We start from the raw sequence: 27,852 nt of genomic DNA, 5'->3' as shown, positions 1-27,852 counted from the left end.
TGGATGACTGTTCCACATTGGAAAGAACCTAAGTATCCCTCACAGAAAGACTGGCTCAGTCAGCTTTGGTAGACCAAGCAAATGAGACGCTGCGTAGCCATTAAGAACATGGTAGAGAAGGAAAGGGCTTCCCAGACAGTGCCAAGATACAGGATCCATCCCTCAGTCAGGAAGGTCTCCTGGAGGAGGGCATGGCAACCCGCTCTAGGGTTCTTGCCTAGAGAATCCCATGGGCTGAGGAGCCTGGCGGGCTATGGTCCATAGGGTCACAGAAAGTCAGACAGCAACTGAAGTGACTTAGCACAAATGCAGAGAAATAACATTATTGATCTGGAGAAAGTATTTGTACCTTTTTTGGTAAGTGAAAGTAAGATAAAACAAGCCACCTAATACTTTCCCAATATGTAATATAATTTGGGTTATATCATTAATTTGCAGTAGATTCTTTCATCTGTATAATTCTACAACAAGCCGAGTTATGCAGTAAGTCATGATTGCTTTTCTTGCATAAATTTTTGTTTTTCCTGCAGTTAATAATTGTTCATTTGCTTAGCTTTTTCTCTACTTATTCCTAATTCAGTTCCTAACTCGCTGCAAATTATCTAGACCTGCACTGTCCAAAATGGTAGCCGCTCACCACATGTGGCTGTTGAAATTTTAATTAAATGAGTTTAGCTGCTCAGTCACCCGCTTGTAGCGCTCTGCCTAGTGACTACTGTGTTGGGCAGTGCACATGCAGAACGTTCCACCTTCACAGAAAGGCCTGCTGACAGTGCTGCCCTAAGACCCCGCTAGGATATTCAGATGCAGTAGCTCTGTCCTCACTGAGAAATTTCTCCTGGGGCTTTTCACCTTTGACCAAATCTGCATGACTGCTCTGCCTGGTGCCTGCCTCTCATACTGAAATCTCCCTTCCGTAGCTTCTGGGGAATTCTGTGCCTCTCCTGTCTTAGAGATTTCATTTCCTGATTTGTTTTTCTCCCTTGTTTCTGTGGAGCCTGTCCTTTAATAACTTCCTTAGAGACAGGTGATCAGTGATAAGTTTTTGAGATCCTTCAAGCCCTAAAAATATTTTACTGTTACGTTTGTCCAGAAATAAAGGTCCAGGAGGACAATTATTTTTCATGAGAATTCTGAGGCATTGTTCCTCAAAATATTATAGTTTCTGGTGTTTCTATTAAGAATTTCCAAGTCATTCTGATTTTGAGCTTTTGTCTATTATCTGGTTTTGTTTTTTTTTTTTTTGTTTTCCCTGTCTGGAAGCTGTTTCCTCAGATTTCTGAAATTTTATTAATTATTTTAATTAATTATTTATGTTTGTCACTCTGGCCAGTTTGAGTCTGGTGACCTGGGTGCTCCTTCGGTTCTGGGAAATTCTCTTGAATTATTTCCTTGATGAAAATTATGTCTGCTCAAAACTCTCTACTCTTTCTTTCTGGATCTCCTAGTATGATATTCAGATAGCAGACCTGCGGTATATAGTTATTCTATTTAAAAAAATCTTTCCTGTGCCATTTCCGCATCCCTGTGCCTTCATTCTGTGCTCTCGGGGATAACTCCTAGCATGCTAACATGACCCCGTTCCTCTGTTGAGTCTTTGTTTGTGCTACTGTGTTTCTGTTTCCAAGAGCCTTTTGTTGCTGTTCTCTGGGTGTTCCTTCTTAGGGTTAGGCGTCCTGCTCTTGTTCACACTCACAGAATGGTCTCTTATCTCAGGATATTGATTCTCCAGATGCATTTCTTCCCTCTGCATGCCTTTGTTTCTTCTGTTTGTTTGCTGTTTCCTCCTCCACCCTTGTTCACCTTCTCGACTTCTCTCCCTGCAGAGGCCAAAGACGGCTGGTGGTCCTTGGTTGGCTGCTCGTGCTTAAAAGTGCAAGGACTAGAAAGCTCTGAGCTCGTGGGCCTTCGCTGTAGAGTGCCACGATCAGGCCTCAGGGAATGCTCAACATCTGTATTTTTAGATGATTCCTCTTGGTCACTTTCCTGAGTCTGTGTTGGTCTCTGCTGTTTGGGGAGCCAAGTAGAGATAGAGGGCTGAGGCTCTGTACATTCACTGTGCATACTTTCACTTAATCCCCCTGTTTCCGGCGCCACAACCCTGCCTCAATTGTGATCTAGATCTCACTACCTTCTGCAACATTCTTCAGGGAACTTCCAGGTTTATGCCTGGGTGGGCAACTGTTTGGTTTTGCAAAGTTGAAGAAGGGGTCTGAGGAATCCAACTGCTTCATAAATGTCTTTTACTAGGTCTTTAGTTAGCTGCAGGCTTCCCTCATAGTTCAGTTGGTAAAGAATCCGCCTGCAATGCAGGAGACCCTGGTTCGATTCCTGGGTCAGGAAGATCCGCTCGAGAAGGGATAGGCCACCCAGTCCAGTATTCTTGGGCTTCCCTTGTGGTTCAGCTGGTAAAGAATCCACCTGCAATGTGGGAGACCTGGGTTCGATCCCTGGGTTGGGAAGATTCCCTGGAGAAGGGAAAGACTACCCACTCCAGTATTCTGGCTTGGAGAATTCCATGGACTGTATAGTCCGTGAGGTCGCAAAGTCAGACACGACTGAGCAACTTGCACTTTCTTTAGTCAGCTCCAGGTGGCGCTAGTGGTAAAGAACCCGCCTGCCAATGCAAGAGACAAAAGGGAAGCGGGTTTGATCCCTGTGTCAGGAAGATCCCCTGGAAGAGGGCATGGCAACTCATTCCAGTATTTTTGCCTGGAGAACCCCCACGGACAGAGGAGCCTGGCAGGCTCCAGTCCATGGGATCTCAAAAAGTCGGACACCACTGAGCAGCTAACACTTTCACTACCCACCATTCTCATTCCTTATTCCAAAAGCACCTGATGCTGAAACTCTTTATAGTTCCCTGTACATGTGGGTAGTTCTCGGTTTGCCCCACTGCTGGTTTAAGTTACCAGCGACACTGCTGCCGCTGCTGCTGCTGCGAAGTCGCTTCAGTCGTGTCCGACTCTGTGCGACCCCATAGATGGCAGCCTACCAGGCTCCGCCATCCCTGGGATTCTCCAGGCAAGAACACTGGAGTGGGTGGCCATTTCCTTCTCCAACGCATGAAAGTGAAAAGTGAAAGCGAAGTCGCTCAGTCATGTCCGACTCTTAGTGACCCCATGGTCTGCAGCCCACCAGGCTCCTCCGTCCATGGGATTTTCCAGGCAAGAGTACTGGAGTGGGGTGCCATTGCCTTCTCCACCAGCGACACTAGTTACCTCTTATCTGTCTGCTTTCCAGCTTCCAAACTCCCATTGCTTTTGTTTTCTCTCTTACTCTTCCAGCCCTTTGGGGTTTCTACTCTTAAATCTCTTTACTGTCGCTCTAGTGAGGTTTGGAACCCACTCCAGTGTTCTTGCCTGGAGAACCCCAGGGACAGGGAAGCCTGGTGGGCTGCTGTCTATGGGGTTGCACAGAGTCGGACACAACTGAAGTGACTTAGCAGCAGCAGCAGCAGTGAGGTTTGGGGAGGAAACTAAATAAATAGTGATGGAGTGTCAATGTACCATTTCACCCAGAAATCAGTAAATGTACTCCTCAAAAAATAAATATTTCAAGAATTAACTTTTAGGACCAGCAATGCATTTTTTTTTCCTTTAAGCATTTTGGTTTGAAGAATAATGGTTTGGTCTAACTTGCTTTAGACAGGACTTCTCAGAATTGGTGAAATATTGCTTAACAATTTTAACATTAAAAACACTTCATAATCCTATAAAACTACTTTAAAATCACATTTAAAGTATTTAAGTCTGAATGGTCTTAAGAAGAGAATATTAGCTCATAGTCTCCGACTTGGAAATAAATATCTCAGATGTGTAGAAGGCCACTGAATATAATAATGATATTATCTGAAAATATTTGCATGTTTTAAATTTGTCATGCATACTCTGTCTTTTTGGAGCTTCTTGCCAGGACATCCATAGTCTCAATTTAGGGGAAAAAATATTAAAAGATAGTTTGAAAGTCCACCAAGATACTTTCCTATTAACTTAGGAGAACACACAGAGATAAATTCTTCCACTTGGTTTTGGGAGCTTTGTGTCACAATCCTGACTCTGTTCAAAAGCGGGACTTTGACATTCTTGTAGTAGAAGATGAGGAGGAAGATTTGGATGGAGCTGTTCAGACATTAGGTGGAAGAAAGCTTCGCGTGATCCTGCTCACCCTCCTAGCTAACCGTGCCCTTTCCAGCGCAGTCTTTCACGGGACGCTGTCCAGTTACTGCACCTTCCCCCTGCTCTTTGAATCCGAAAGTGTGCTTTTTCGCTCTTCTTCACCTTCCTTCACTTTTTCTAATAAGGACTTTTCCAATAAGATCTCACAGTCTTTCCTCTTTTAGTTTTCATTCTTCTTGACCTGTTTGATGATGCTGCTGTATATTCTCTTTTAAATGTTCCTTCCTACTCCTGTGACGCCACACTGTTCTCAGCCTCTTCCACCCTCCTGAGCTGTCATCCATTTCTCTCTGTTACTTTTGTTTCTTCTCCCGCCTCTAACTGTGGGCAAACCCCAACCTGTCCAAGGTCCTGACTCCGTACTCTTCGAAGTCTACATACTTTACCCGGGAGGATTCATCCATTCTCGGGGTTCTGATGACCACATGTGTACTGCTGGCTCCCAAATGTCTCATCTTGTGCCCTGACCATGAGAACTGAACAGAGCTTCAGTTCTGTATCTTTAATCTTCTATTGGGCATTTCCACCTTGATGTCCCACTATCGTGTCAAATCCAGGATGCTCGTCTTTTTATTCCTCACTGCCCTCTCCTTCCCACACCCAAAATAGATTTCTTTGTCCAATTTCCCTGCCTCTCAGCATCATCTTTATCCTCTTAGGTACAGAATCTTGAGATCATTTATTTAGTCGGGTATCAAAATTTCCCCAAGCGTTCCTTTTCCAGTCTGTTCTTACTGCCAGAACTTGAGTCCAGGCCTTCATCCCCTTGCACCTGAATTGCTGCCACAGCCTTCAAGCTCTCCCACTGCCTCCTGCTCCGTCCCACATCTTCTTTAAATGCAACTCTCATCACATCACTTCCTTAATCAAAATATCTCATGATTCCCATTTCCTACTACGTCAAGTCTAAGCACCTCTACCTGGCTTTCAGGCTGCTCCCGACCTGCCCCCATGTTGCCTGTCCTATTTCCCACTATCACCGAACCTGTCCCCCTTCCTGGAGTCAATTTTCTCAGTGTTACGAGAACAAGCCAAGTTCACTTCTGCCTCCTTAACTTAACAAGTAATCTCTCGCTTGGAATGCCTTTCTTCTTTCCATTGACCTAAATCGTATCCACCTTGCAAGAGAGTTGCCTGCGCTTGCTGTGCCCACTTCCCTTTCTCTTCTCTTTGCATGCCACGGTAATCAGGCCTTCATCCCCACTCCTCCTCCACTGTCCAAGACACAATTATTTTCTTATCATGAATCTGTGAACTCACAGCTCTACCACCAGTTCCCATCTGATCCCATAGAAATTCTGGCTTTATCTCTTTCCATATTTGTAACTTCTTTCTCCATCAGTGAGAAACCTGGCCCCCATTATACTTAACATATTACTTATGGTATTCATCCTCTCGAATGTAACCAACCTCCCATCCTCGCCATCTTCCCCACACACGTATAGGTACCCATGTCACCCTGCTCAGGCTCTGACGCCCCAAGAGTCTCCCATACCCTGCCCCATTCAGCCTCTGACTCTTCGCGCCAGGCCTGTCCTCCGTGGGGTCACCCTCCTCCCTATGCCCAGGCCCTGACACCCCCCGTGCACGAGCCTCTCTGGCTCTGCTACACGCGTCATGGGCGTGAGGACCGAACTGCTCATTGAGGAAGCACCACTAGGGTCAATAATTTTTTTAGAAAAAGCTTTCCAATTTGTTTCTGTTTCCTTTCTCCTACAGAAGCACCTATTGTCAGTATCAGTCAGTCTGAAATACCACAGAAAGCAGTGGACAAAGAAACCAAATCATTTCTAAAAGAATATGCAACCTACATCAATGTAGAAACAAAACACCCAGCTTTAAAAAAAAAGAAATATTTCTTCACATTCTCCATCTCTTGCTCAAATAGTTTGATATTATGGCCACAGCCTCAGAATCGCTATCAAGTTCCAGGGCTTTTGGTAAATTCATGAACTTTACATTTTTTGAAGATGGTGGTTTCTGATGCCCGAGGTGCAAAATTAACTTTATCTTTTAAAACTGAGAAATGGAGATATTTTGTCATTCAGTTAGACCTCTGCAAGATCACCCTTGATAACCAGTTCACAGAGACGAAGCGCTGACGAGGAGACAGAAAGCAGTCATCAAAGGGCCTGCAGACAGTCCCTGGAGAGCACAGCTTTCCCAGGACAGAAATACCCAAGTCTGCCTCCAAACCCTTTAGAGACGTAAACTAACCACTCCAAGAGGCAGCTTTCTCATTCCTACTCTTAATCCCAATTTTCTTTGTCTGAGAAAGGCAAATTTAGCCCTTCTTCTAAATCAAGATACAATATGACTGGACTTTTGTTTAATTCTAAGCCAAAACATTCCCAAACTCCCACTGCATTCTTGGGAAGCCCTGCATGCTGCTGAAGTGCGCCCTCGGCCATGTCTCATCCCTTCAGGGAACCGGCTCGCTCCATCTGTGCCCACTCAGAGGCCGTGGGAAGGGGGCGCGGCCTCCATGGGTGCCCCCGCCAGGTGGGTCCAGATTAGCTCTATGGCCCACTCACGAGGAAGTGAACAAGGCTCCTCTGTGGGTGTCTGAGCACACGTTACCAAACTGCTGGTGACCTCATGAGCTGGAGAAAGCAGGTCTCACATTGTGGACTAAGCCTAAATATTAATACTACTTTATATTTATGTAGTGTCTTTTTTCCGAGGAGCTCCAACCTCTTTACAGACATTATGTCATTAATCCTCAAAGCATTGCTGTTTGGTCCATGGCAAATATGATCCCCCTCCCTTTTTTTTTTTTTTTTTAACTGTGATGGAAACTTGCAAGTCAGTGATGGAACCCAGCCCCCTAGTTCTCAGTCTTTGCACTATACCGTGAAAATAACCAGATGAATGATTTCTCAAGCAGACTCATGGCTTCTTGGGTGGGATTTGAGAGGATGGCTCCGTTTCTATGCTTTTCAGTGTTCAGTGCCGCTGCTGCACTTACAGGAACACGACAGGTTTGCAGCTGAAACTTGAAGTGGAGGGCTATTATTAAATATATAATTTCACTTATCACTCGGAGATCCTGTATACTTCTCATACCCCAAGAGAAGGTAGGTTTTTAAAAGTTGGTACACCAGTTTAGGGCACATTTCACCTACAGCAACCACATATTCACCAAAATCAGGCAAAATCAGGCAGCTAGACACAATCAATTTGTATTGAGTGATTAACATGTACCAGATACTGTGCCAAACGTTTTCAAATCCATGATCTTATTTTATGTATATAATATTCCATGAGAACCTGTTAGATTAGGTCTTATGTGTATGGAAACACTCTGAGTGGGGCAAGAAAATAAAAAGGCACTAATAGAACTATGGCCTCGGCTGCTATGTCCCTTCCATCATCCCCCCAACACACATACCCCAAAGAGCTCTGCTAACTCGAATCCCCTTAGTGGAAATCCCCAGCGTAAATATTTCCACAAAAAGGGAAAATGTGGGTAAACTCTAAAAACCACTAGGAATTAGCTCAATACTTACCCACCAAAACCAAAAACACCCAGCCCCAACAACTTAAAAAAGATCAGTACCTGCATATTCACCAGTTAATGCAAAACACAGAGAACAGAACACAGCTGTATCTAACAATGACAAATGTTTCTTGAGTTCACGTGGCTGGCCGCTTCCGGACCAGGAATATTCGACCGAGGAATTATGAACCATGCTGGCATAACTTTAAACATGCACAGAAGCTTTTTCCACACTGTTGTTTTATTCTCTCACGTGACCCACCGGCATATTGTTTCTCAAATGGGTAGACGTCCTTACCCCGCTGGATTTGACAATGGCCGTGAAATGAGACGTGCTGAGGGGAAATCAGGAAAACTCTTCTTGTGAAACTTTCAACTTTGAATCATAAACCTAAAACCCTCAGAATGACAATGTATGTGCCGGACGCCCTGCAACAATAATACCATTCCACGCTGTTCTCTGGCTGACTTGATTTGAAATAGCCTTACATTTCTGAATAAATAATATTTGAAACCGAGCAGCCCTACCCCATCATGGAAAATCTTTATGCACACTATGCCATATTTTAGGTATATAATCTAGCCACATTCTGTAGCATAGCTACACTGCAGTTTATACTCAACAAACTTGCAGTTTTAAGAAGGCATATTCATATTTCTACATATCTGATTTCTTCTTATCATAGAAAATATTAGCCCAAAGGAAAATCTTGTATCCCAAGTAGAAAAGTAGAGATGGAGAAACTTAGGAAGTGGTCGCGCAAAAAGTGACGTTTGTCCTCATAGGGTTGCCACGCACGCAAGGTTACGTCGACAACGTTGCACAATTCCAGGGGCTACCGAAGTCACGGGCAGCGATGTGAATGGCGCCCCCTGGAGGCGAGCAACGCCTGGCAGCCTCGATTTTAATTAATTAGTAAAGCTTTTGAAAATGAGTGTTTTGTTTTGGTTCTGAGTCCAGTCGTAAGCTGAGGGGGGGGACTTATTATTAATCCCTACATTTTTGTGCGTGTGCAAGTTCTGAGTGTTTCCTCCCCATATTGGTTTTTAAAGGCTTCCCTACTGACTGAGCTTCAGCACATGGGTCTGGCATTCTCCCAGCTCTGGGTTTTCATGAGTCAGGGAAAAACGTGTGCTGTTTTGAGAAGACGCTCGACTGACATGCTCAAGCAGCCCTGGGCTGATTGATAAAGCCCCTCCCCCCATTCTCTCTCTCCCTCTGTGTACCTACAGCATCCTGCTTGTATCTAGATTTAGCCCTCACTTCATCCTACCTGAGGTAGATACTGGCCAGAGCTCACTGTCCCACGTCTGTGTTCCTCACCACCGTGCAACGTTCTGCTGCCCAGGCCTCCTGCATCATCACCTGAACGCCTGGGACCTGGATCTGGTACTCGGCCTGCTACCTGAACCTCTGCTTGCCTCACCCTCATTCTTACCCTCATACAGTCTGGTTCTCTCACTTCCTTTAGTCCATGTTTAGGAGGAAAACATGGGGTCTCCAGATGGGGAAGATAACTGGTAACTGCAGGCAGCGGGAAGAAAGCCCACCTTCACGTGCTATGAGACCAGGCGTGACCCTGCAGCGAGGTCGGGGACTTGGTCACAACCCTTCGCTTCCTCATCAGTCCAGGCCTGATCCAGCTCTAGTGAAACAACTTGAAGAGGACGATACCGCGAGCTTTTTCCTAGCAGTTTTAAGTTTTTTAGCGGCACACGCGTGCTAAGTTGCTTCAGTCGTGTCCAGCTCCTAGTGACCCCATGGACTGTAGCCCATCAGGCTCCCTGTCCATGGGATTTTCCAGGCAACAATATTGGAGTAGGTTGCCATGCCCTCCTCCAGGAGATCTTCCCAACCCAGGGATTGAACCCACATCTCCTGTGGTTCCTGCCCTGGCAGGCAGGTTCTTTACCACTAGCACCACCTGTACAGTTAATTTCAGAATGGAAACACAACAGTTTCTGAGAAGTTGTCCAAGAAACTGGTGGAGGTTGCCTTCTAGACAGGGCACTGAGTGGCAGGGAGAAGCTCACTGTGCGCCTTTATTTTGCATTTTGAATTTCATACCATGTGACTGTACTAGTTATTGCAAGAGATAAATAAAATCCAGGAAAAGGAATCAGGCAGTTAAATAACTAGATGTGAACTGAACTGATGCCATGCAAAGTTCCATTAATTATAGGAAAGGATTCAACTATATTAGCAAATAAAAGTAGATCAGAAAGAGAGGTATGATTATTTTCATTTTCTGTTTAAAACTTGGAAAATGTTCACTGTTTGCTGAAAAAGCAAAATACAACTTAAGGTTAGGTGTCTGTCCCTCATATAAAACCTATCCACACTCTAAACACTCAACTACTTCTTTTTAGTTGTTGTTGTCTTCCTTGGTTTCTTCAAGTGAACTTAGGGCCAGTTTAAAGTGAAAATCTGACTTCTCAGTGAAGGGATCTTTGCCATTCTGCCTCCGCCTTGTAGGCAAGAACTGTCTCGGGGGTGCCAGAGCTCCTAAGTGTCAGCAGCTTTGCCCTCTCTTTCCTGCCAGCGGGAGCAGGCAGTCAGGACCCAAGGTCTGGACATCACACCAGTAGGAGCTCTCCCACCTCAGATGGTCCTCATGCCACCGTGGCCCTTTCCTGCCTGTTTTGCGGGGCCCGTCTCTATAGTCATTTCTGTACTTACGGTTATACTCTGTTTCTTTTAACACCTGCTGAAGCGCTTTTCAGAGACTCAGACTCAAGCAAATGACCTACATACTACATAGCGAGTCTATGAGAAGCGGGTATCATTTCCAATTCTGTATCTATTATCTGTTCATCTCATTTTTGAAGAATCAGCAAACCTATGTCAAGTTTAGCACATCTAATAACATCATCATGTCATCGCCTGTACGTTTCCTCCTACATGCCGCAAACTGAAAACAACTGTTTCATTTTTATAATTACTTCAAGTATGTGCTTGAATGTGTTTATATGTGTTTTATATTTCTACTTTAGTTACCACAGAATTAATAGTTAATTACTCAGGCATGTGGAAGTAGGAAAGTAGCTGACATTTTTCTATTGAAAAGTATCTAATAATATTTTAGAATATTTTATAATTGTAAAAGGTAAACCACAAAAATTTTAAGGCTTTTAATGTTCTCTTATGACTTTCCCAGTTTACGAATTAAAATAATGTAGTAAAACTTTCATCACATTGAAATAAAGGAAAACAAAGAGATAAAGATTGTTGGTTATAAACAGCAATTAATAAAAGATATAGTTTTAACAGAATAAACGAATACGGAACTTCAAATTTCTAATGCAACTAATTCTGTTGGGTTGGCCAAGAAGTTTGTTTGGGCTTTTCTGTAAGATGTTTCAAAAAACTCAAATGAACTTTTTTGGTCAACCCAATACAATTTACACATGAATACATTCTCACAGATAATTTAAAAACCACCAATAAGGATAGTGCATATCACTGGCTTTGAGTTGAAAACACACAAGATGTGCTGTCCAGCATGGCGGCCAGGAGCTGCAGGTGGCTGTAAGGCACTTGGAATGTGCTAACTTGAGGTGAAATGTGCTGTACGTGGAAAATACATACCAGACTGTAAAGACATAGTATAAAAAATGCAAAATATCTCAGTTTTATATTGATTACATATTGAAATAATATTTTTTATATATGGGATCAAATAATTATTAAAATTTAATTTCATCTGTTTCCTTTTACTTTTTTCAGTGTACCTACTAGGAAATTTTAAATTTTATATGTGGCTTGTAATGGTGTCTTGCATCTGTTTCTACTGGATAGCACTATATGCGCGTATAGGAATGTATGCCTATGTGGTATATATACCTACACATATATGCATACACTTATGGATATTTTAAAAGCATCAGTGGGATAATGGCATCTTTTCCTGAAACTTGCTTTCTTCACTTAACATATGTCCTAGAGATTTCTCCTTGTTAGTATATTTAGAAAACCCATGTAACACTAGTTGTCCTTTTGTGCCTGGCTTATCTCACTTAGCGTAATGTCTTCAAGGTTCATCCGTGTTGTGGCATGTGTCAGAATTTCCATCCTTTTTAAGACTAAACAATACTCCACTGTTTGTATCCACTGCATTTTGTTTACCCGTTCATCCATCTCTGGGCATTGAGATTGCTCCCGCTTTTTGGCTGTTGTGAATTATGCTGCCATTAACATGAGTGTAGAGATATCTGTTCAAGTTCACACTTTGGGTTCTTTCGGACATGTACCTAGAAGTGAAGTTGGTGGGTCACGTGGTAATCACGTTTTTGATCACATGAGGAACTGCCGTCCTGTTTTCCCTAGCAGCTGCACTGGTTTACATTCCCAGCTGCAATGCATAAGGGTTCCAGTTTCTCCACAGTGTCCCCGATACTTGTTATTTTCCTATTTTTTCACTAATAGCCATCCTAATGAGTATGAAGTGATATTTCACTGTAGTTTTGATTTGCATTTCCCTAATGATTAGTGAGGAGAAGGCAATGGCACCCCACTCCAGTACTCTTGCCTGGGAAATCCCATGGACAGAGGAGCCTGTTGGGCTGCAGTCCATGGGTTGCTAAGAGTCGGACACGACTGAGCGACTTCGCTTTCACTTTTCACTTTCACGCGTTGGAGAAGGAAATGGCCACCCACTCCAGTGTTCTTGCCTGGAGAATCCCAGGGACGGGGGAGCCTGGTGGGCTGCCATCTATGGCGTCGCACAGAGTCAGACACGACTGAAGTGACTTAGCAGCAGCAGTCGCAATGATTAGTGATGTTGAGAATCTTTTCATTTGCTTTTGTGCCACTTGTATATTTTCTTTTTCACCCACTTTTTAATCAGATTGTTTTGTTGCAATTGTGGTTTTTTATATACTCTGGATGTTAATGTCTTATAAGATGTGACTTGCAAATATCTCCTCTTATTCCATGGGTCGTCTAGGCCACCTCTTGGTAGTGTCCTCTGGTGCACGAAAGGGTTTAATGTGATGAAGTTAGATTTACCTGTTTTTCCTTTTGTTGCTTGTGTTTTTAGTGTCATGTCCAGGAAAGTCTTGCCCCATCCAATGTCATGAGACTTCCCCCTTCATTTTCTTCTATGGGTTTTATGGTTTTAGCTCTTATGTTTAGGGCTTCAGTTCCTTTTGAGTTAATATTTGTATGTGGTACAAGGGTCCAACTTCATCATTTTGCACATGGATATCCAGGTCTACCACATCATTTCTTGAAAAGACTTTCCTTTCCCCACTGGGCATGCCCTCTGTCAAAAATCAGTCTCCATGGGGCATCCCCTCTGGACATCCTTGTCAAAAATCATCTGACTACATATGTGAGGGTTTATTTCTGGACTCTATTCTATGTCTTGGTCTGTATGTCTGTCTTTGGGCCAATACAACATTTTGATCACTAGCTTTGTAGTTGTTTTGAAATCAAAAGTGTGAGGCCTATCCCTTTGTTCTTCTTTATACAGGTTGTTTTGGCAATTCAGGGTCCCTTGAGATTTCATATGAATTCTAGAATGAAGTTTTCTATTTCTGAGAAAAAAAAAAATCACTAGGATTTTGACAGGGATTATATTGAATCTGTAGATTGTTTTGGGTAGTATTGACAGCTTAACAACATTAGGTCTTCCAATTTAGGAACACAGGATAACTTTCCATGGTTTTACCATTTCATATCTTGCTTAGAAAGGTCTTTGGAGGAACTTCCCTGGTGGTCCAGTGGCTGAGACTCGGCGCCCCCTAAGGGGCCCAGGTTCAATCCCCCACCAGGGAACTAGATCCCACATGCTGCAACTAAGACCCGGCACAGCCAAATAAATAAACATTTTTTTTTTTAAGTTTCTGCAATGCTAAAGCTATAAACGTGTTTTTCCATATTTTCTTCTAAGAAGGTTTTCTACTGATACATTTTCTTCTAATAAACTAATTTTAGGTTTTACGTTTGGCTCCCTAAGCTAGCTGGATTTTGTTTTTCCTGGTGTGAGAGAGTCTTCCCATTGTGGTGGTGTTGAATTGCTACCCTTTCCCTGCTAATCTGAATGCTGCTTCTATCATAAATGAAGAATCCTAGATAGTGTGTTTTTAGACTTGCTATTGTCTGTTGTTCTGCTGATTGATATGTCTGTTCTTATTGCTATTGTGCTCTAATTACTCTGTGTCTGCAGTCCGGAAAACCAACTCTTCCCCCCGCCCCCCATAGTTCTTTTTTAGTATTTTAAAGATTTTTCTGTATATTTTCACTTTTAGACAACCATTAGAATCATTTTCAGTTCCAAAAGACATATTAATGGGATATTGGTTGGGATTGCATTGATTTGATAAAGTAATCTTGGAGAGTTCTGACTTTTTTACAAAGTAAAATGGTTCTTTGCGTTTTTGAGGAAAATTTGTTTCTAATGTCACTACTGTCACCAAGGTCCCTAGGAAGCGTGTCTGCTTGGATTAGTGTCAGATGGCCTCTGTGAAGCATTTCTGTGCAGGAGAACGTCACTGACGATGACAGGGTTCTGTACCTGTGGCGTCTGATACGTGTTATTCTGCACGTGAATTGAGCACCCACAGGTGGCCTCTGAACACTTGAAATGTGACTAAGGCAACTGAGGAACCGAATTCTGAATTTTAATTAATGTCGACTAAATTTAAGTGGTCACGCATGTTGACGGTGCAGCTTTAGGATGTGTGAATAACTATGTAATTGAATACTTTTGTAAGTAGTTCCGATAGATAGCAAAAGAATTACTGGTGTGTGTAAAAGACACCATGTAAAGCATTGCAGGGAGTCTAAAAATCATATTAATATAAACTAATTCCTAAAGAACTTAAAACCCTGTTCTAGGTAAAGGACAGATTGTTTACAAATATTAATGCCGTCAGGAAAACATAATTACAAAAAATGTGCTGTGGGTGTTTGCTCAAGAAAGAAAATTCATATCAGATTAAAGAAACAAGAAAGACTTTGTGGATGAAATACTTTTAGAGATTGACCTTGAAAGAATTATTCAAAACCTAGGAGGGTAAATATTAATAACAGAAGATTTCTGTCTTCTGAAACGTGGAAGAAATAAAGAAGAGGGGAGAGAATGAGGTGTTTTGGGGGAATAACTGTGTTAGATTCCTAGGGCTGCTGTAACAAATGACCACAAATCTTGTGGCTTAAAACATCAGAAATGTATTCTCTCACTAGAGGCCAGAAATCCCAGACTCAGTCACTGGGCCGAAAGCAATCCACACTCCTCTAAATGCCGGGGCCCTGGCACTCCTCGGTTTATGGCCACATCGCTCCAGTCTCTGCCTCAGGGGTCACACGGTCTCTCCCTCATCTGTCAGTGTTCCAGTCTCCCGCTCCTTCCCTCTTATAAGGACACACGTGCTCATGGGCAGCGTCACCTGGATAATCCAGGATAACCTCTCCATCTCAAGACCCTCAGGCACACCTGCAGAGACTGCCCCCGCAATGCCTTTTTTGCCATATAAGGTATTGTTCACAGGCTCCAGGGACTAGGACATGGACAGCTTTTGGTGGCCCTTCTCAGCCTACCGCAAGGATCCAGTCTGGCTGGAGTAGGAATGACGACAGCCACCAGGCGCTGAAGGACTTGCACGTGGGAGACGGGCCAGGCGCCCGTCTGTGCTCATCTGTACTGTTTCACGCACTCATTGCAAGAGCGCTGTGTGGGCATTAGGAAATGAGAGAGGAGTCTAGGGTGACCGTGTTTTCCACCTTTGATGACTGGGAAATGGTGATTAACAGAAATTGAAAAGTCAGGAGGAAAAATTGGTTCCAAAGGAAGATTAATGAACTCAGCTTTAGCTTTTCGTTTGAGGTCCCAGCAGGCTGTGCCCAACAACGGTCAGCCTCAGACAGAAACCGAGGAGCCCTACCCAGAGTTCTGATGGCTGGGTTCTCCTATCTTTGTTTCCCCTTTGGGTTGAAAGCAGATTATAAAAAGTACTGAATTTGAAGTCAGCAGACCTGTGTTCAAGACTTCCACTTACTAAATGTGTGAAGTGGACAAGTCATTTCATTTCTCTGAGCTTCAGTTTTTACATCTGTAAGAGAGGAGGAAATTTCTCTGTCCTCACATGGTTGTCGCAAGGAATACATGAGATGACACTTATGATGTTCTTAGCAAGTCTATTGTAAGCATTCAAATGGTTGTAAAAAGAAGAGCAAAATGTTTCATATGTCAAAGTCACATTTTTTCATTTGAAGGTGCTGTGTCTTAGTTACCTGGACCCTAAGCAGTAACTATTAGTTTTGAAGGTCCATCAGTGGCTCCTTCCCCCTCTCCATGCTTACACCATGTAAGTGTCTTCAGTGCCACCCAAGACAGTTGACCCCCTTGCTAAACAGATGACCTGAACTCTACTTCACAGAAATGACTAAGCCCAGCAGGAACGAATCAGTCAGCCTCCTGCCCCCCTGTTTAAAGAGGTACCTGTACCTATAGCCACTTCGCCCACCTTCCTGCCGGAGCTCAGGGGTCTTTGATGTGAAGTGAATACACCCTCCCTGTGCTCCTGACACGGTGCCCTCCCTCCTCCTGGGCTCCAGATCACCTAGCCGGGGCCCTGGGGGACATCTGCATTTGGAGAGCTCACCTCCAATGCAGAATCTTGGAACCGGACTCAGTTACTTCTCCGCCCACCCTCCCCACCTTGCTTCTACCACCCACCCCCTCAGCTTCCTCTATTTCCCATCTTGATTATTTACTATTATTATATTATTATTACTATATTATTACTACTATTATGGCATCATTGGTCATTTTTGTCATTTTGTTTTACTCCTTTCTTTCCTTTGCCATCTCTGTGCCCATTGCAATGAATGGCAATGATGTGTCAGGGTCCAGGTCCAGACCCTCACTCTCTCTCTCCTCTGCCCCCATCGCCCGCCCTGGTCTAGCCTCACTGCGGCCCTTGTTCTCCCCTGGATCAGCTCTCCTGAAGTAACCTTCCTGCTCCTCGTCTCACTGCCCCCGGCTCACCCCTACACTGCTGCCATCAGGACCTTTCCACAACACACCTGCTCTGAGAACTCTTTGGAGGCACTCCATGACCGCACAAAAAGTCCATACTTGGGAGAATGACACTGTCTGACCCAGCCCACCACCCTATGCCCTTCCTGTTGGTCCTGCTGAACGATTCCCTGTCCTCAAGGGTATTCTGCTTTCTATCCCATCCCTGTGCTTCTCTTGTCTAGAATGTTCTCTCTAATGCCATCTGCCTGGTGAATGTCTGCTCATCTCGCCATTCTTAGTTCGGGTTTCACATCCTCTCTGAAGCCGTGCTAGGCCTCCCCAGCAAGAGCTGACAAGATCTTTTTGGAACCTTCCCCGTGCCCTACACAGGACTCTCTATCATTTCATCTGTAGCCAGTTTGTTTCCCCACCATAATCTCTTGGAGGACATGAAGTATGTCTTGATCAGCTTTGTGTCTTTCGTGCTCAGCACAATATCTGACACAGAGAAGATGCCCCAAACATTGGCTGAGTAAATGAATTAATTATGGAACTTTTAAAGCCACATGATGCATTAGAAAATGTACAGGAAGGAAGAACTGATAGAATAAACCCTAGAGATTAATGGAAATATGTGATTTCTAAGGAGACTACATATTTACCTCCCAAAGAGAGATAAACGTGGTCCAGAACCCTGAGACAGTGGGCAAACTCTTCATAAATCCCAGGAAAATGCGAGACACTTCCCAACGCATCGGAGAGCTCCCAGCTCCACGGGAGCTGGAGGTCAGCATTCCCTTTAAGCGTTTGGTTTCTTAACCGCTCATTCATCACAATGTTAACAACAAGCTCCATACGTGCGAATAGCATTTATTGGATAATCGCTGTTAATCTACCTTTCACTGTGCAAAAAAAGATACATTTTAAGGGAGAGGATTTGAAACTAACATCATGGCTATAACTTAGTTATAAGAGCACAAACCCTCTCTGAACCATAAATGTCCTTGATCTGGGAACTTCTAAGTCCAGAGATTCCATACTTCACGCTTGATTATATATACATCTATGCTGGCAAGGACTGACTTTCTAAACAGAAAACATTTTGCCAGATCTGACCTGGCAGATAGTTTTGAAGTAATAAACAAATTCTCTGCACTGTCACCCCAGGCACAAAAAGTTCTCACGGTATTCCCTGGTCGTCTGGGGCTGCCCACCCGCTCTGTTCCCCAGACAGATCAACCCCCTAATGCAAAGCACGACGCCCTGACTGCTCTTTCTGTGTTGATACTTATCTGTCTTCTTCCCAAAGCCTGTGAGGAGACCATTTGATAAGCTGACTTATACTGATATCATACTGAGTAATAATTAGAGGGGAATTTACATTTTTAACAGGAGAGTGTTGATGTGTAGCACCTCGCCCTAAGGGCCCATCTAATGAAGGGACATTTCGCACTGTTGCATGTCCCTTCCATGTCTCTTCATACCTCAGTGCTTTAAACATGCTGAATGAACCTTCCACCTAGAATGACCTCTCTTACCCACTTTCCCCATCTCCAGTGCAGTGAACCCATACTTTAAGACCCATCTCAATGTTTCTCTTATGCTTAGGGGCCTTCTCTAAATTCCCCAGGTTGAGCTGGTCACTCCCTCTTGACTTTTTATAAAACTTTGCATACTTGCTGTCTCAATGTCTTTAATATTTTGTGCATTCTTCAACTGACTTCAAGGTGATGTCTGCCCCCCAGACAATGCAGCTAATAACTTCCCCGTCTAAATCAAATAGACATATTTCTGTCCTTATCATCCTTGACTTCTCAGCAACCCCTGACACTTCAGGAAAAAAGAGCCTTCATCGCTTTTATTTTCTCTATTCCCTCTTCTTAAACCTCTCTTCCCTTGGCTTTCTTTGTAGGACAATCTAGACTTCTCTGTCTCTTTCTCACCCTTCTTTGTTGTCTCTCTTTCACCTAATCTCTAAGTGTTGGAGTTCCTTATGGCTGTATCCTGGCCTCCTTTCCCTTCTCACGCTCTGATCTCTCAATAAGCAAACTCTTCCACACCCACAGCATTAATCAGCCTCCATATGCTGATGACTCTCACATTTACATGTCCAACCCAGACTTCCATCCCAAGCTCCAGTCCGTACATAGCTGCCGATCCCCTATGTCTACTTGCGGTTTCTCAAGTACTCCAAACACAGCAGGTTCAAAACCCTCAGCATTCTCTGCCTGAGAGAACAGTCCCTCCATCCCTGAAGTTAGCTGAACCAGAAACGGGGAGTCATTGTTGACCTACCCACCTCTCCTTTACCACTGTGTCCAGTTGGTCATCCTCCTGACTCTGTCTTCTCAATACTTCTCTCACTGTTGGCATCTCTCCGGCATCGGTGCCCAGGGTTATCATGTGACTACTCCAGTAGCATGACTCACCGCCCTGCCTCCACTTGATGCCTCCACACACCTTTCTACACAGCAGGCAGTGTTGTTGAGGATTCATTCATTCATTCATAGGAAAAAAAACATATTCAGGCCCTACTATATGCAAGTTGCGACCAAGGCAGGCAAGTGCCTAATCTCCTGGGACTCTATTAACAGCATATGGTTGGGGTACCTAACTTAACAGGAATAGGGTAGGGAAGGCTTTTTGAGGAAATAATGTTTCATCTGAAGAAAGAGCAGGAATTGATCAGGCCAAAAAGAGGACCGGTGGAGGGAGAAAGAGCTTGCTGAACAGACGAAGCATCGTGTGCAGAGGTCCAGAGTCAGGGCAAAGCTTTGGCGTCACAGTTTCCTGTGGCATCTCACCACTCAGGTGAAGTCCAGAGTGCCTGCCTTGGCTTTTCATACACCATCAGTGGTTCTGGGAAAAAGAGGGGTCCCAGAGGGGCTCTAAGACCCTGACGGCAGCTCTGCACTCATTCCTTGGGAAAATGCTCCTGCCCCAGCTCTCTCTCTCTCTCTCTCTCTCTCTCTCTCTCTCTCGCTCTCGCTCTCGCTCTCGCACACACACGCGCGTCCACTGTGATGGGCCATTTGCCAGTCGTTGGTGCTGAGAAAACTGAGCGGGCAGAGAGTGAGACAGTAGAGGAGATTCAGCGGGTACTGCTGGGCACAGCCAGGCCCTGGCAGGTGGCAACTCCAGCTGTGGGGTGTTCAGGGGCTGGCAGCCCCCACAAATAGCAAATGACCCATCACAGCGGATGCGTGTGTGAGTTGGGGGCAGGAGCATTTTCCGAAGGAATGAGTGCAGAGCTGCCATCAGGGTCTTAGAGCCCCTCTGGGGCCCCTCCCTTTCCCAGAACCACCGATGGTGTACGAAAAGCCGAGGTAGGCACTATGGACTTTGCCTAAGAGTGGTGAGATGCCATAGGAAATCGTTAAGCCGAAAAGTAACATGGCCAGATTGTAAAGTCTACAGGGCAGGGATTTTTATCTCGTTTGTTCACTAATGCGCCCCAAGCACCCAGAACAATACCACGCACAGAGTTGGCACTCCATTAGTAATTGCTGAATGAATGAATGTCTACTATGTTGTACTGCCTTATTTTGCAATCATGTGCTTAATGTCTCTCCCTTACAAGATTCAATCCTTGGAAACAACTGTGTCTTATGTACTCTTGCATTACCAGGGACACGGTATTAGTGCCAGCACAGAGCACACTCATTCATTCGGCCAATAGTTCCTGGCACCCGGTGACAGAGCAGGAGCAAAGTGTGGAGCAGACCCCAGGGGCCAGGTCCAGCGTGGGGCGAGCGGGGGCCACGTGAGAGCTGCGATTGGCCCAGGAAGTCTACAGCAAGGCGGAGCTGCAGAGATGGGCCGGGCCACAGAGAGTGTGGGCTTCGTCTTGAGAACGGTGGGAAGTCACTCACGTGGGTGATGAGTCAGGAGAGCCATGTAGTCAGATTTGAGCAGAGCCTACATAGGCTCTGGACTGGGAGAGTGGATTGGAGAGGCAGGAAGAGTGGGAGTTTGAGACCCAGGAGTTGGGAGAGATGATACTGGCCTATGGCAAACCAGAGGCAGGGCGAGAGAGAAAAATGGATGGATCTGAAAGATATTAAAGAGGTAGGCTCGACTGGAATTGGTGATGAGTTAGACTTCAGGGTGAGGATAGTGGAGTAGCCGTGGATGAATCCCAGGGTTTTAACTTGGACACCTCCAGTGGAATGTTTGCCTGGGTGGCTTTGGCACCAACGATGCAAACTCAGCGAGTCGGAGCGCACCTGAAAAATGTTTCTCAAATGTTGCTTTGTATGGGTAAAACTTGTGGGTTTATATAGTTCAGAACACGGACTATTTATCGATGTTAGGAAGCATCCCAACTGATCACATGCCTGCTTTCGAACCCACTAGTTTCCTATGAACCATTGGACTTCCCAGACCGCACTAGTTGCCTTGTATACGTTATGAAGATGTTTCAGTGAATTCGCTGCAATGAAAGTAAAGCTCTGAAGCTTGTAACAGAACTCTGGTTGACTCGAGGAAAGAAGAAAAAGAGAACAAAGCTATCAAACCATCAGGCCAACTTGTACACCCATCTTCTCTCCTTCCCAGTGTAACCTGACTTGATAGAAGTGGGGATAATTTCATTTGAATGGAAAGCATACCCAAGCAGCATTTTTAGAAAAGCTAGATTTTTTCTTACAGCTACACTGAAACAGATTCACCTCCCAGATAAAGAAGTCGGTTTTTGTGCTTTGGGTTTTTATGCTGCTATTTCCTTACCTTTAGAGCAGACCTTTCAAACTTTTGTATATCTAAGCAAACCAGTTACTTGATGAGCAGCTCTACTTATTTTCTCAGTTTTACTGTTCCATATAGCCAATGTCTTGGTTTAAGCCAAAGGGAATTTGTGGCTTCTGAGATCAGAAATTCAACTATTTTCTAAAATGCAAAACTGGTGATGAAATTAGGTGTTTGTAGAACCAATCGTTGGTTCTCAATGGTACTTAGCTGCTTTACTGATACTTCCATTATTTTGTAGTAAAAGCATGTCAACAATAATAACCTGTACCTATAACAAAGGAAAAGAATAATGTTGGAACTTCTACTAGATATTCTGACAAGTCTTGCTTAAAAATATGTATCTTATTCCATTTTCCTCCAAAGAAAGAACAGAGAACATGGAAAAACCTTTCCTCCCATCTAGTGGCTGGAAAATATAAAAATGTCCTCCATGCCGGTCTTGGAATTCCAGGCATTAGGGATTGTCTGACATCGAGTTGTTCGCTCGGTTAAGCAAAAATAAATTCTAAAATCTTTACCAAAGCTGAGCCCAATGGAGAAATATATATCCATGATGAGTCACTAACCGAATTCTCTTTCGTCAGTAATGTAATTCTCATCAAGCAGAAAGAAGGTCATGGTCCCACCTTGTTAATATGAACCTATAGTTTAAAAAAGGTAAGACTGCATGATTCTGCTCACTGAAAAGGTGCCTTGAATTATATTTGCCTCTAAAGCTATCAGTGCCCTAGATCTCTCCTGACCCTTAATGGCTCCTTGTTAGCCCCACCTCTTGACAGCTCTTTTTCTCAAGAACTGGATGTGCTGAATTCACTAAAGAGAGCCAAGAAACTGTCCCCGAACCTGGCTGCCTCCAGGGGCCTCAGCTCCTGAAAGCTGGAATGCCAGGCTCAGCTCCTGGCAGCAGGGCCCCCGAGCAGGGCTCGCCCAGCCCGCAGGAAGGCAGGTTTGGATCCGTTATGCCGCTCAGGGGATTAACGCTTGGTCTGTGTTGTGTGCCTTGAGCAGATATCAGAGTCTCTGCTGAACTGTGCCTCTCTCTGGTGATTCTCACAGATGCAAAAGATGAATTTCGTGTGCAGTCAGCAAAGTTCTGAGAGATCCGGAAAGAAGAGGAAGGTCAGCGAACCAGTGAAAGTCTTCATCCCTGACAGAAAGTGAAACTTGGCTGCCTTTGCTACTTTTATTCTAAAATAAGTTCATTTTGCAACAAGTGTGCGTGAAGTGTTTTAGTAGGAAAGTAAGTTTCTATCACCAAAACCCTTTACTAAATGTGTTGCTCAACTTTCTGTGTTAATTCACTAAGTGCTGAATGACCGGGTAGGACACGGGTTCACTTGGCCACAAAGAAACGAGGTCACCAGGACTGCTTGGGGCCAGCAGTACTTTGAGGCGGAGTTAGAGATGAGACACCCTTTATGGCTGGAAAAGAACCACAGCGGCCCTTTGGGAGAGAAACAAGCTGTCCTTCTCAAAGGAAAGAGGGTTTTCTTTGCATAATTCAACTCCCCAGGTACTCAGACAGCCACAAAAGGTTTTAACTTGTTGTAACCTGTGTGCTGGAATCCCTCTGCAGTTCATCAGAATTCCCACGGAATCGCATAGCGAGTGTGAGGCGGTGCTGATCCAGGTGTGATTTCTGGGGTAACTTCAGTCACGAGGTTCATCAGCCAAGTGCTGGACCGAAGTGTAGTCTCCCTGTAGAGTTCCCCAAAGCCGGCCCTGTGCCCTCTTCTGCTGGCCAGCCCGAGACGGGAACGGGCTGCAGTACAGGAACCTGGGCCCCTCCCGAGAGCCCCTGTGACACACTCCCCCCACCCCAAACTTCAGCGCATCAGTCTGTAACCTGCAGATGATGCCCCCAGTCCTCCCGTCATTCTGGAAGAATTCTAATAGACTGAATGATCAGCAGCAGATGAATAATAAATGTCAGTGTTATTTGAATTATTTATATACCATGAAATTTAATAACAATTTAAATGGATAGGACCAACAAGTTAAATGTTGTAAATGTGTGTGCTTTCCAGTTAAATAAAATCAAAACACAAGGTATTTTTTGGCTCATCTAGTTTTCTTCATTCAGATCAGTGTAGTAAGGATATCAGGGCCTGGAGTGCTTGTTAAAATGCAGACTACTAGGCCTGCCTCATTTCTATTCATCAGAACCCCTGGGGACCCCTCTGGAGAGCTCCCTGGGTTCTAATGCACATGAAAGACTCAGAACCCAGGACAGACCTCTGATCCGGGCTGAGAGGAGACTCTCAGGGGCCAGACGTGCACTCAAGCCAGCGGCAGCCTGTGGTGGTCACACTCCCCTTTGGGAGGCTCTCCAGCTTCCGATTGCCCACAGGCAGCCCCCCAACTGGGGTCCTGAGTTGGGTTGTGGCCCCGAGGCCTGCCAGGGAGGAGCGAGTTCCCTTCCCCCAGCATGTGGACTGTCCTCCCATGAGCTCACCCTGCCACTAAGAGGAGGAGGAGGGGGAAGGTACGGGCTTATTATATCCTTGATGGAGCTGGAGCCTGAGTCACCATAACTTCTCTTAAGAGAATCCTATGAAGAGATTAGCTGTCTAGTAGAGGGATTAGGTTCGTTCTGTGTCTCCAGAGTGCAGAGCGTAGACCAGACTGGCAAAGGCTATAGGAGGCCACTTGCGCTCAGTGCCAGGAGGAGCGGAACGCCACAGGCTGGCAAAATCTGATGGGGCAGACCCTGTGAGGCTGCGAGCCTGCCCCGGAGCCTCAGGTGTCTGAACACCAAGCAGCTTCGTCAATACCCCAGGAGGCTCTGACTCTCAGAGCAGACGAGTTACAGGCAGCAATTAGTCAATCTGGATTTCAGAGAGAACCCTTTTGTTCAAAAGAGGAATTTAGCTCTCAATCTATAATTTTCATAAACCTAGCCTAAGGTGGGGGATCCTTTAAGTCAAAGTCTAGAGCCTGAATCTGTCTGGAGAGTCTCTCAGTGCTTTTCTTGTCTCTATTAACACCCCTCTCCTCCTGCAGTGGATGCCAACAGGCGGGATGTGTGTGTCTGATGGAAACAGGGAGAGAGACAGAGAGAGAGAGAGAGAAAGTGTGTGTCTCAGCAGCAGAGAGGTGCTGGAACTGTGCCCCGGCTGGGCACATCCAGGAGACATGTTGTCAAGAGGATCTGAGAACCATGAAAACATGAACTCGCTGATTTGACATAGCAGAGCTCAGATGTTCAGCCAGCTATCAAGATGGGAGGGTGTTCAATTCTATTTACTGGATAATTTATTGGGATGGGGAGAGGAAAAAAACTTAAAAAAAAAAACAACCCTTTTTGTAGCTTATTCATTTCTGCCCTTAATAATAACGGAATGAACAACCACAAGTTCATCATGAAGCTAGAAGTTCGGTGAAAAGAAGGACAACTCAGACCCCAGCTGGGGGCCTAAACCGAAGCGCTCTAGCCAGTCCCTCACCCCAACAGCGCTGGCGCTTGCGAAGATCTGCCGCAGGCCGCCTGGAAACTGGGATGTCGTTAAACTGAAATGTATGCAGGGGAAATTTGACTTGGGCTGCTGCGGTTTTTCTGTCTTGACAGAAAATTGGTCTAGCTGGGAAGAGGGTTGGTGTGGCTCACGACTGCCACCAGCCTTTGAAGCCAGGCACCAAAACCGCACCTTCATTTCCCTTCTCAAAGGTCCCTCTGGTGTCAGGGTGCTTTCATGCTCCCGCTCACCTCTACCAGGAAGAGCCTGGAAAGATTCACCGGCGTCGAAGTGACATTCACACACGTTCAAAGACGCGTATGTTTTGTTCTTTTTATTTTTAATGGGAGGATAATTGCTTCACAGCGCCGTGTCGGTTTCTGCCGTACCTCACTGTGAATCAGCCACAGGTATACGTATGTTCCCGCCCTCGTGAACCTCCCTCCCACCCCATCCCAGCCCTCTAGCTTGCCACAGGGCACCAGGTTGAGCTCCCTCTGCTAAACAGCAACTGCCCACTAGCTAGCTATTTTCCACGTGGTAACGTATATATTTCAATGCTACTCTCTCAGTTCATCCTACCTTCTTCCGTCCCTACTGTGTCCGTAAGTCTGTTCTCTATGTCTGAATCTCTACTCCTGCCCTGCAGACAGGTTTATCAGTACCATTTTTCTAGATTCCACATGTATGTGTTAATAAATAATATACAAATTTTTTAAAAAATAACACTATTAGAGCCAGTTCTCAGGCTGTCTTAACATTGTCAGTTCACGGTTTCAAACCGAGTAGTACTGGATCTTTAGAGATTCCCAGGAAGTTTCCGGATTTATAGTAAAAATAATTGGTGATAATAAATCTCAGTGGTGATGATCCTCAGTGAGAAGGAAGACCCAGATGATAAAATGAGACCCGCACTGTACTCGCAAGAATCAAAGCAACGAGCAGCCCTCCCATGGCGTGAGTCCGAGATTCTGTACAAACGAGGAGATGCCTCTGTTTGTTCCAAATGTATCCCCTTCAGAAATTATTAGTGCATATGTATTTTTTAAAGGTAATATTTTCAATGTGGTTGTGTGTTTGTGTAATGAGGCCCTGGCTGAGACTTGCTATGTAGTTAGCAGTTTCCGTTAGGATGAGGGCCTTAATTAGTGGGCTCTTTGGTTAGGCAATGGTAAAGCCAAAATCCTACCCAGAAATGGAAAGACCTGAGGTGCTAATCGACTCACATCACTTCCCCTGGGTGACTACATCTCTACAAACAGGGAGTGTCAAAGTCGTTGAGACTGACTCTTGGAGGTGGCGGACTCACGGTTACCAGCAGCCTACTGTAGGGGAGGCAGAGGGTCTACTGACCCCTACAACCCAGCCGGAAGCTGGACGTGAGATCTGCTCAATAGGACCCCCTTGGGGACAAGTCTCCCTAAACACTTTCATCCTGTCCTAAGTGTGCCCCGAGGCTCAGCTGTAGAAGGTTTCCCCGAGACAGGAGTGGCGAGGCAGCGGATTCAGAGAGCTGGGAACGCCCGAGCAGGCTGGTGGGGCATGCGCCGTTCCTCAGGGACTCAGGCACTTGGGGACAGAAAGCTGGTGTAAGAGTGGGGCTCCTCACTGGGGATTGTAGGACTCCTGAAGGCTGGAGAAGGCTGGGGCATCTGGAGTCCGTCTGAATAATTACTGATCAGCTCCAGGGTAAGCAGACACAGTTAGGTTTTCATCTTTCTTTGAGCAAGGTTGTTAAGGAAAAGGCTAGGGTGTGGCTGCCAAACCTGGCTGGCATTTTTTAGATAGGCTATTTCCCTCCTCCAGCTCGGGTTATTCAGGATAACAGTGGCGCCTACCTAGTGACACACTTGTGAAGATTAAACCAAGCAACTCAAGCTAAGTGTCCAGCATGTACACAGCTGGTGCTCAACAGGTGCTCATTTTTAGCTCTTGGCCTGTCCCGTTGCTTCATGTCAGGAGTTGAGGGTCCCAGCGCGGCTTTTTGCCTACCCCCGAGATCCTGTATCAACACCCGAGCCACCCTCCCCTCTCCTTTCCCAAATCGAGACTCTCTTTCCCGCAAGACAGTCTGATGGGAGGTAAGCTTCAGATGAAGCTCAATGGGCTGCCCTCCCCACATCTGCATTTTAAAACGGAAGCTTGTTTGTAAGAAAAGTGAATCTCACATTGGGAATGCGACAGGAGAAGAGACTGAATAAACGGGAGAAGAATGTCTAAGGAGAACTTCACAGCTGTCTGCAAACTGGGAGGCCAAGTCAGGAGATGAGGGAACCACAGACCCGATCTGGGTTGTTCCCAAGACAGAACACAGACCCGGTAGGAAGCAGCTGCAGGGAGGCAGGTGTGGGCTCCACAGCGGGAAGACTTTCTCCTTCGTGCCCTAGAGTGGCGCCCGGCTCGAGGACGTGATCTTTCCGTCATTAAACCTGTCAGCCCATGACGGTTTCTGGCTGTAATGAGTTCCCCTCACTAGAAGCGCTCAAGTTGAGTTGACCAGGATGTTGCTCTTTGGCTAAGAATCAGATCAAATGAGGGCCTTCCCTGGTGGTCCAGTGGCTAAGACCCTGTGCTCCCAAGGCAGGGGCCCCTGGTCGGGAAACTAGATCCCACACATTGCAACTTAAAGGTCCCGCACAATGAAGACCCCGCATGCCACAGCTATGAGCAGGTGCAGCCAAATAAATAAAAATAACTGTTCTATAAAAGAAGAATCAAGTAAATACTGAGAATATTGAGGGCTCTCCAAGCTGTAAAATTCTATTCTATGACATTGTTATTAAAGGTAGAATTTCAACAGAGATGGAGCAAAGGAACATTTTCTAAATGCTTTTCCCAAAAGACAGTAGATTGAAGTGGTTAAAGCTGAGGGTTCTGCTGCTATACGTCCCAGCAATCCCACTGCTGGGCATGCACACCCAGGAAGCCAGAATTGAAAGAGACACGTGTGCCCCAGTGTTCATCGCAGCACTGTTTACAATAGCCAGGACATGGAAGCAACCTAC

At 45.2% G+C, this 27,852-nt stretch overlaps 1 protein-coding gene across 1 annotated transcript in view; it reads left to right on the top strand.

Moving 5' to 3' along the window:
• The window catches only part of HORMAD2 (HORMA domain containing 2), a 67,923-nt gene extending 45,246 nt beyond the window's left edge, over positions 1–22,677 (top strand). Inside the window, exon 11 of the mRNA XM_005691624.2 lies at positions 22,449–22,677. Within this exon, the coding sequence (XP_005691681.1) occupies positions 22,449–22,553 (105 nt within the window). The 3' untranslated portion in view covers positions 22,554–22,677. The remainder of the gene's footprint in view (positions 1–22,448) is intronic.

Source organism: Capra hircus, chromosome 17 (assembly GCF_001704415.2).
Source record: "Capra hircus breed San Clemente chromosome 17, ASM170441v1, whole genome shotgun sequence".
Lineage (NCBI taxonomy): Eukaryota > Metazoa > Chordata > Mammalia > Artiodactyla > Bovidae > Capra > Capra hircus.
This window is presented reverse-complemented; position numbering and strand designations above follow the sequence as displayed.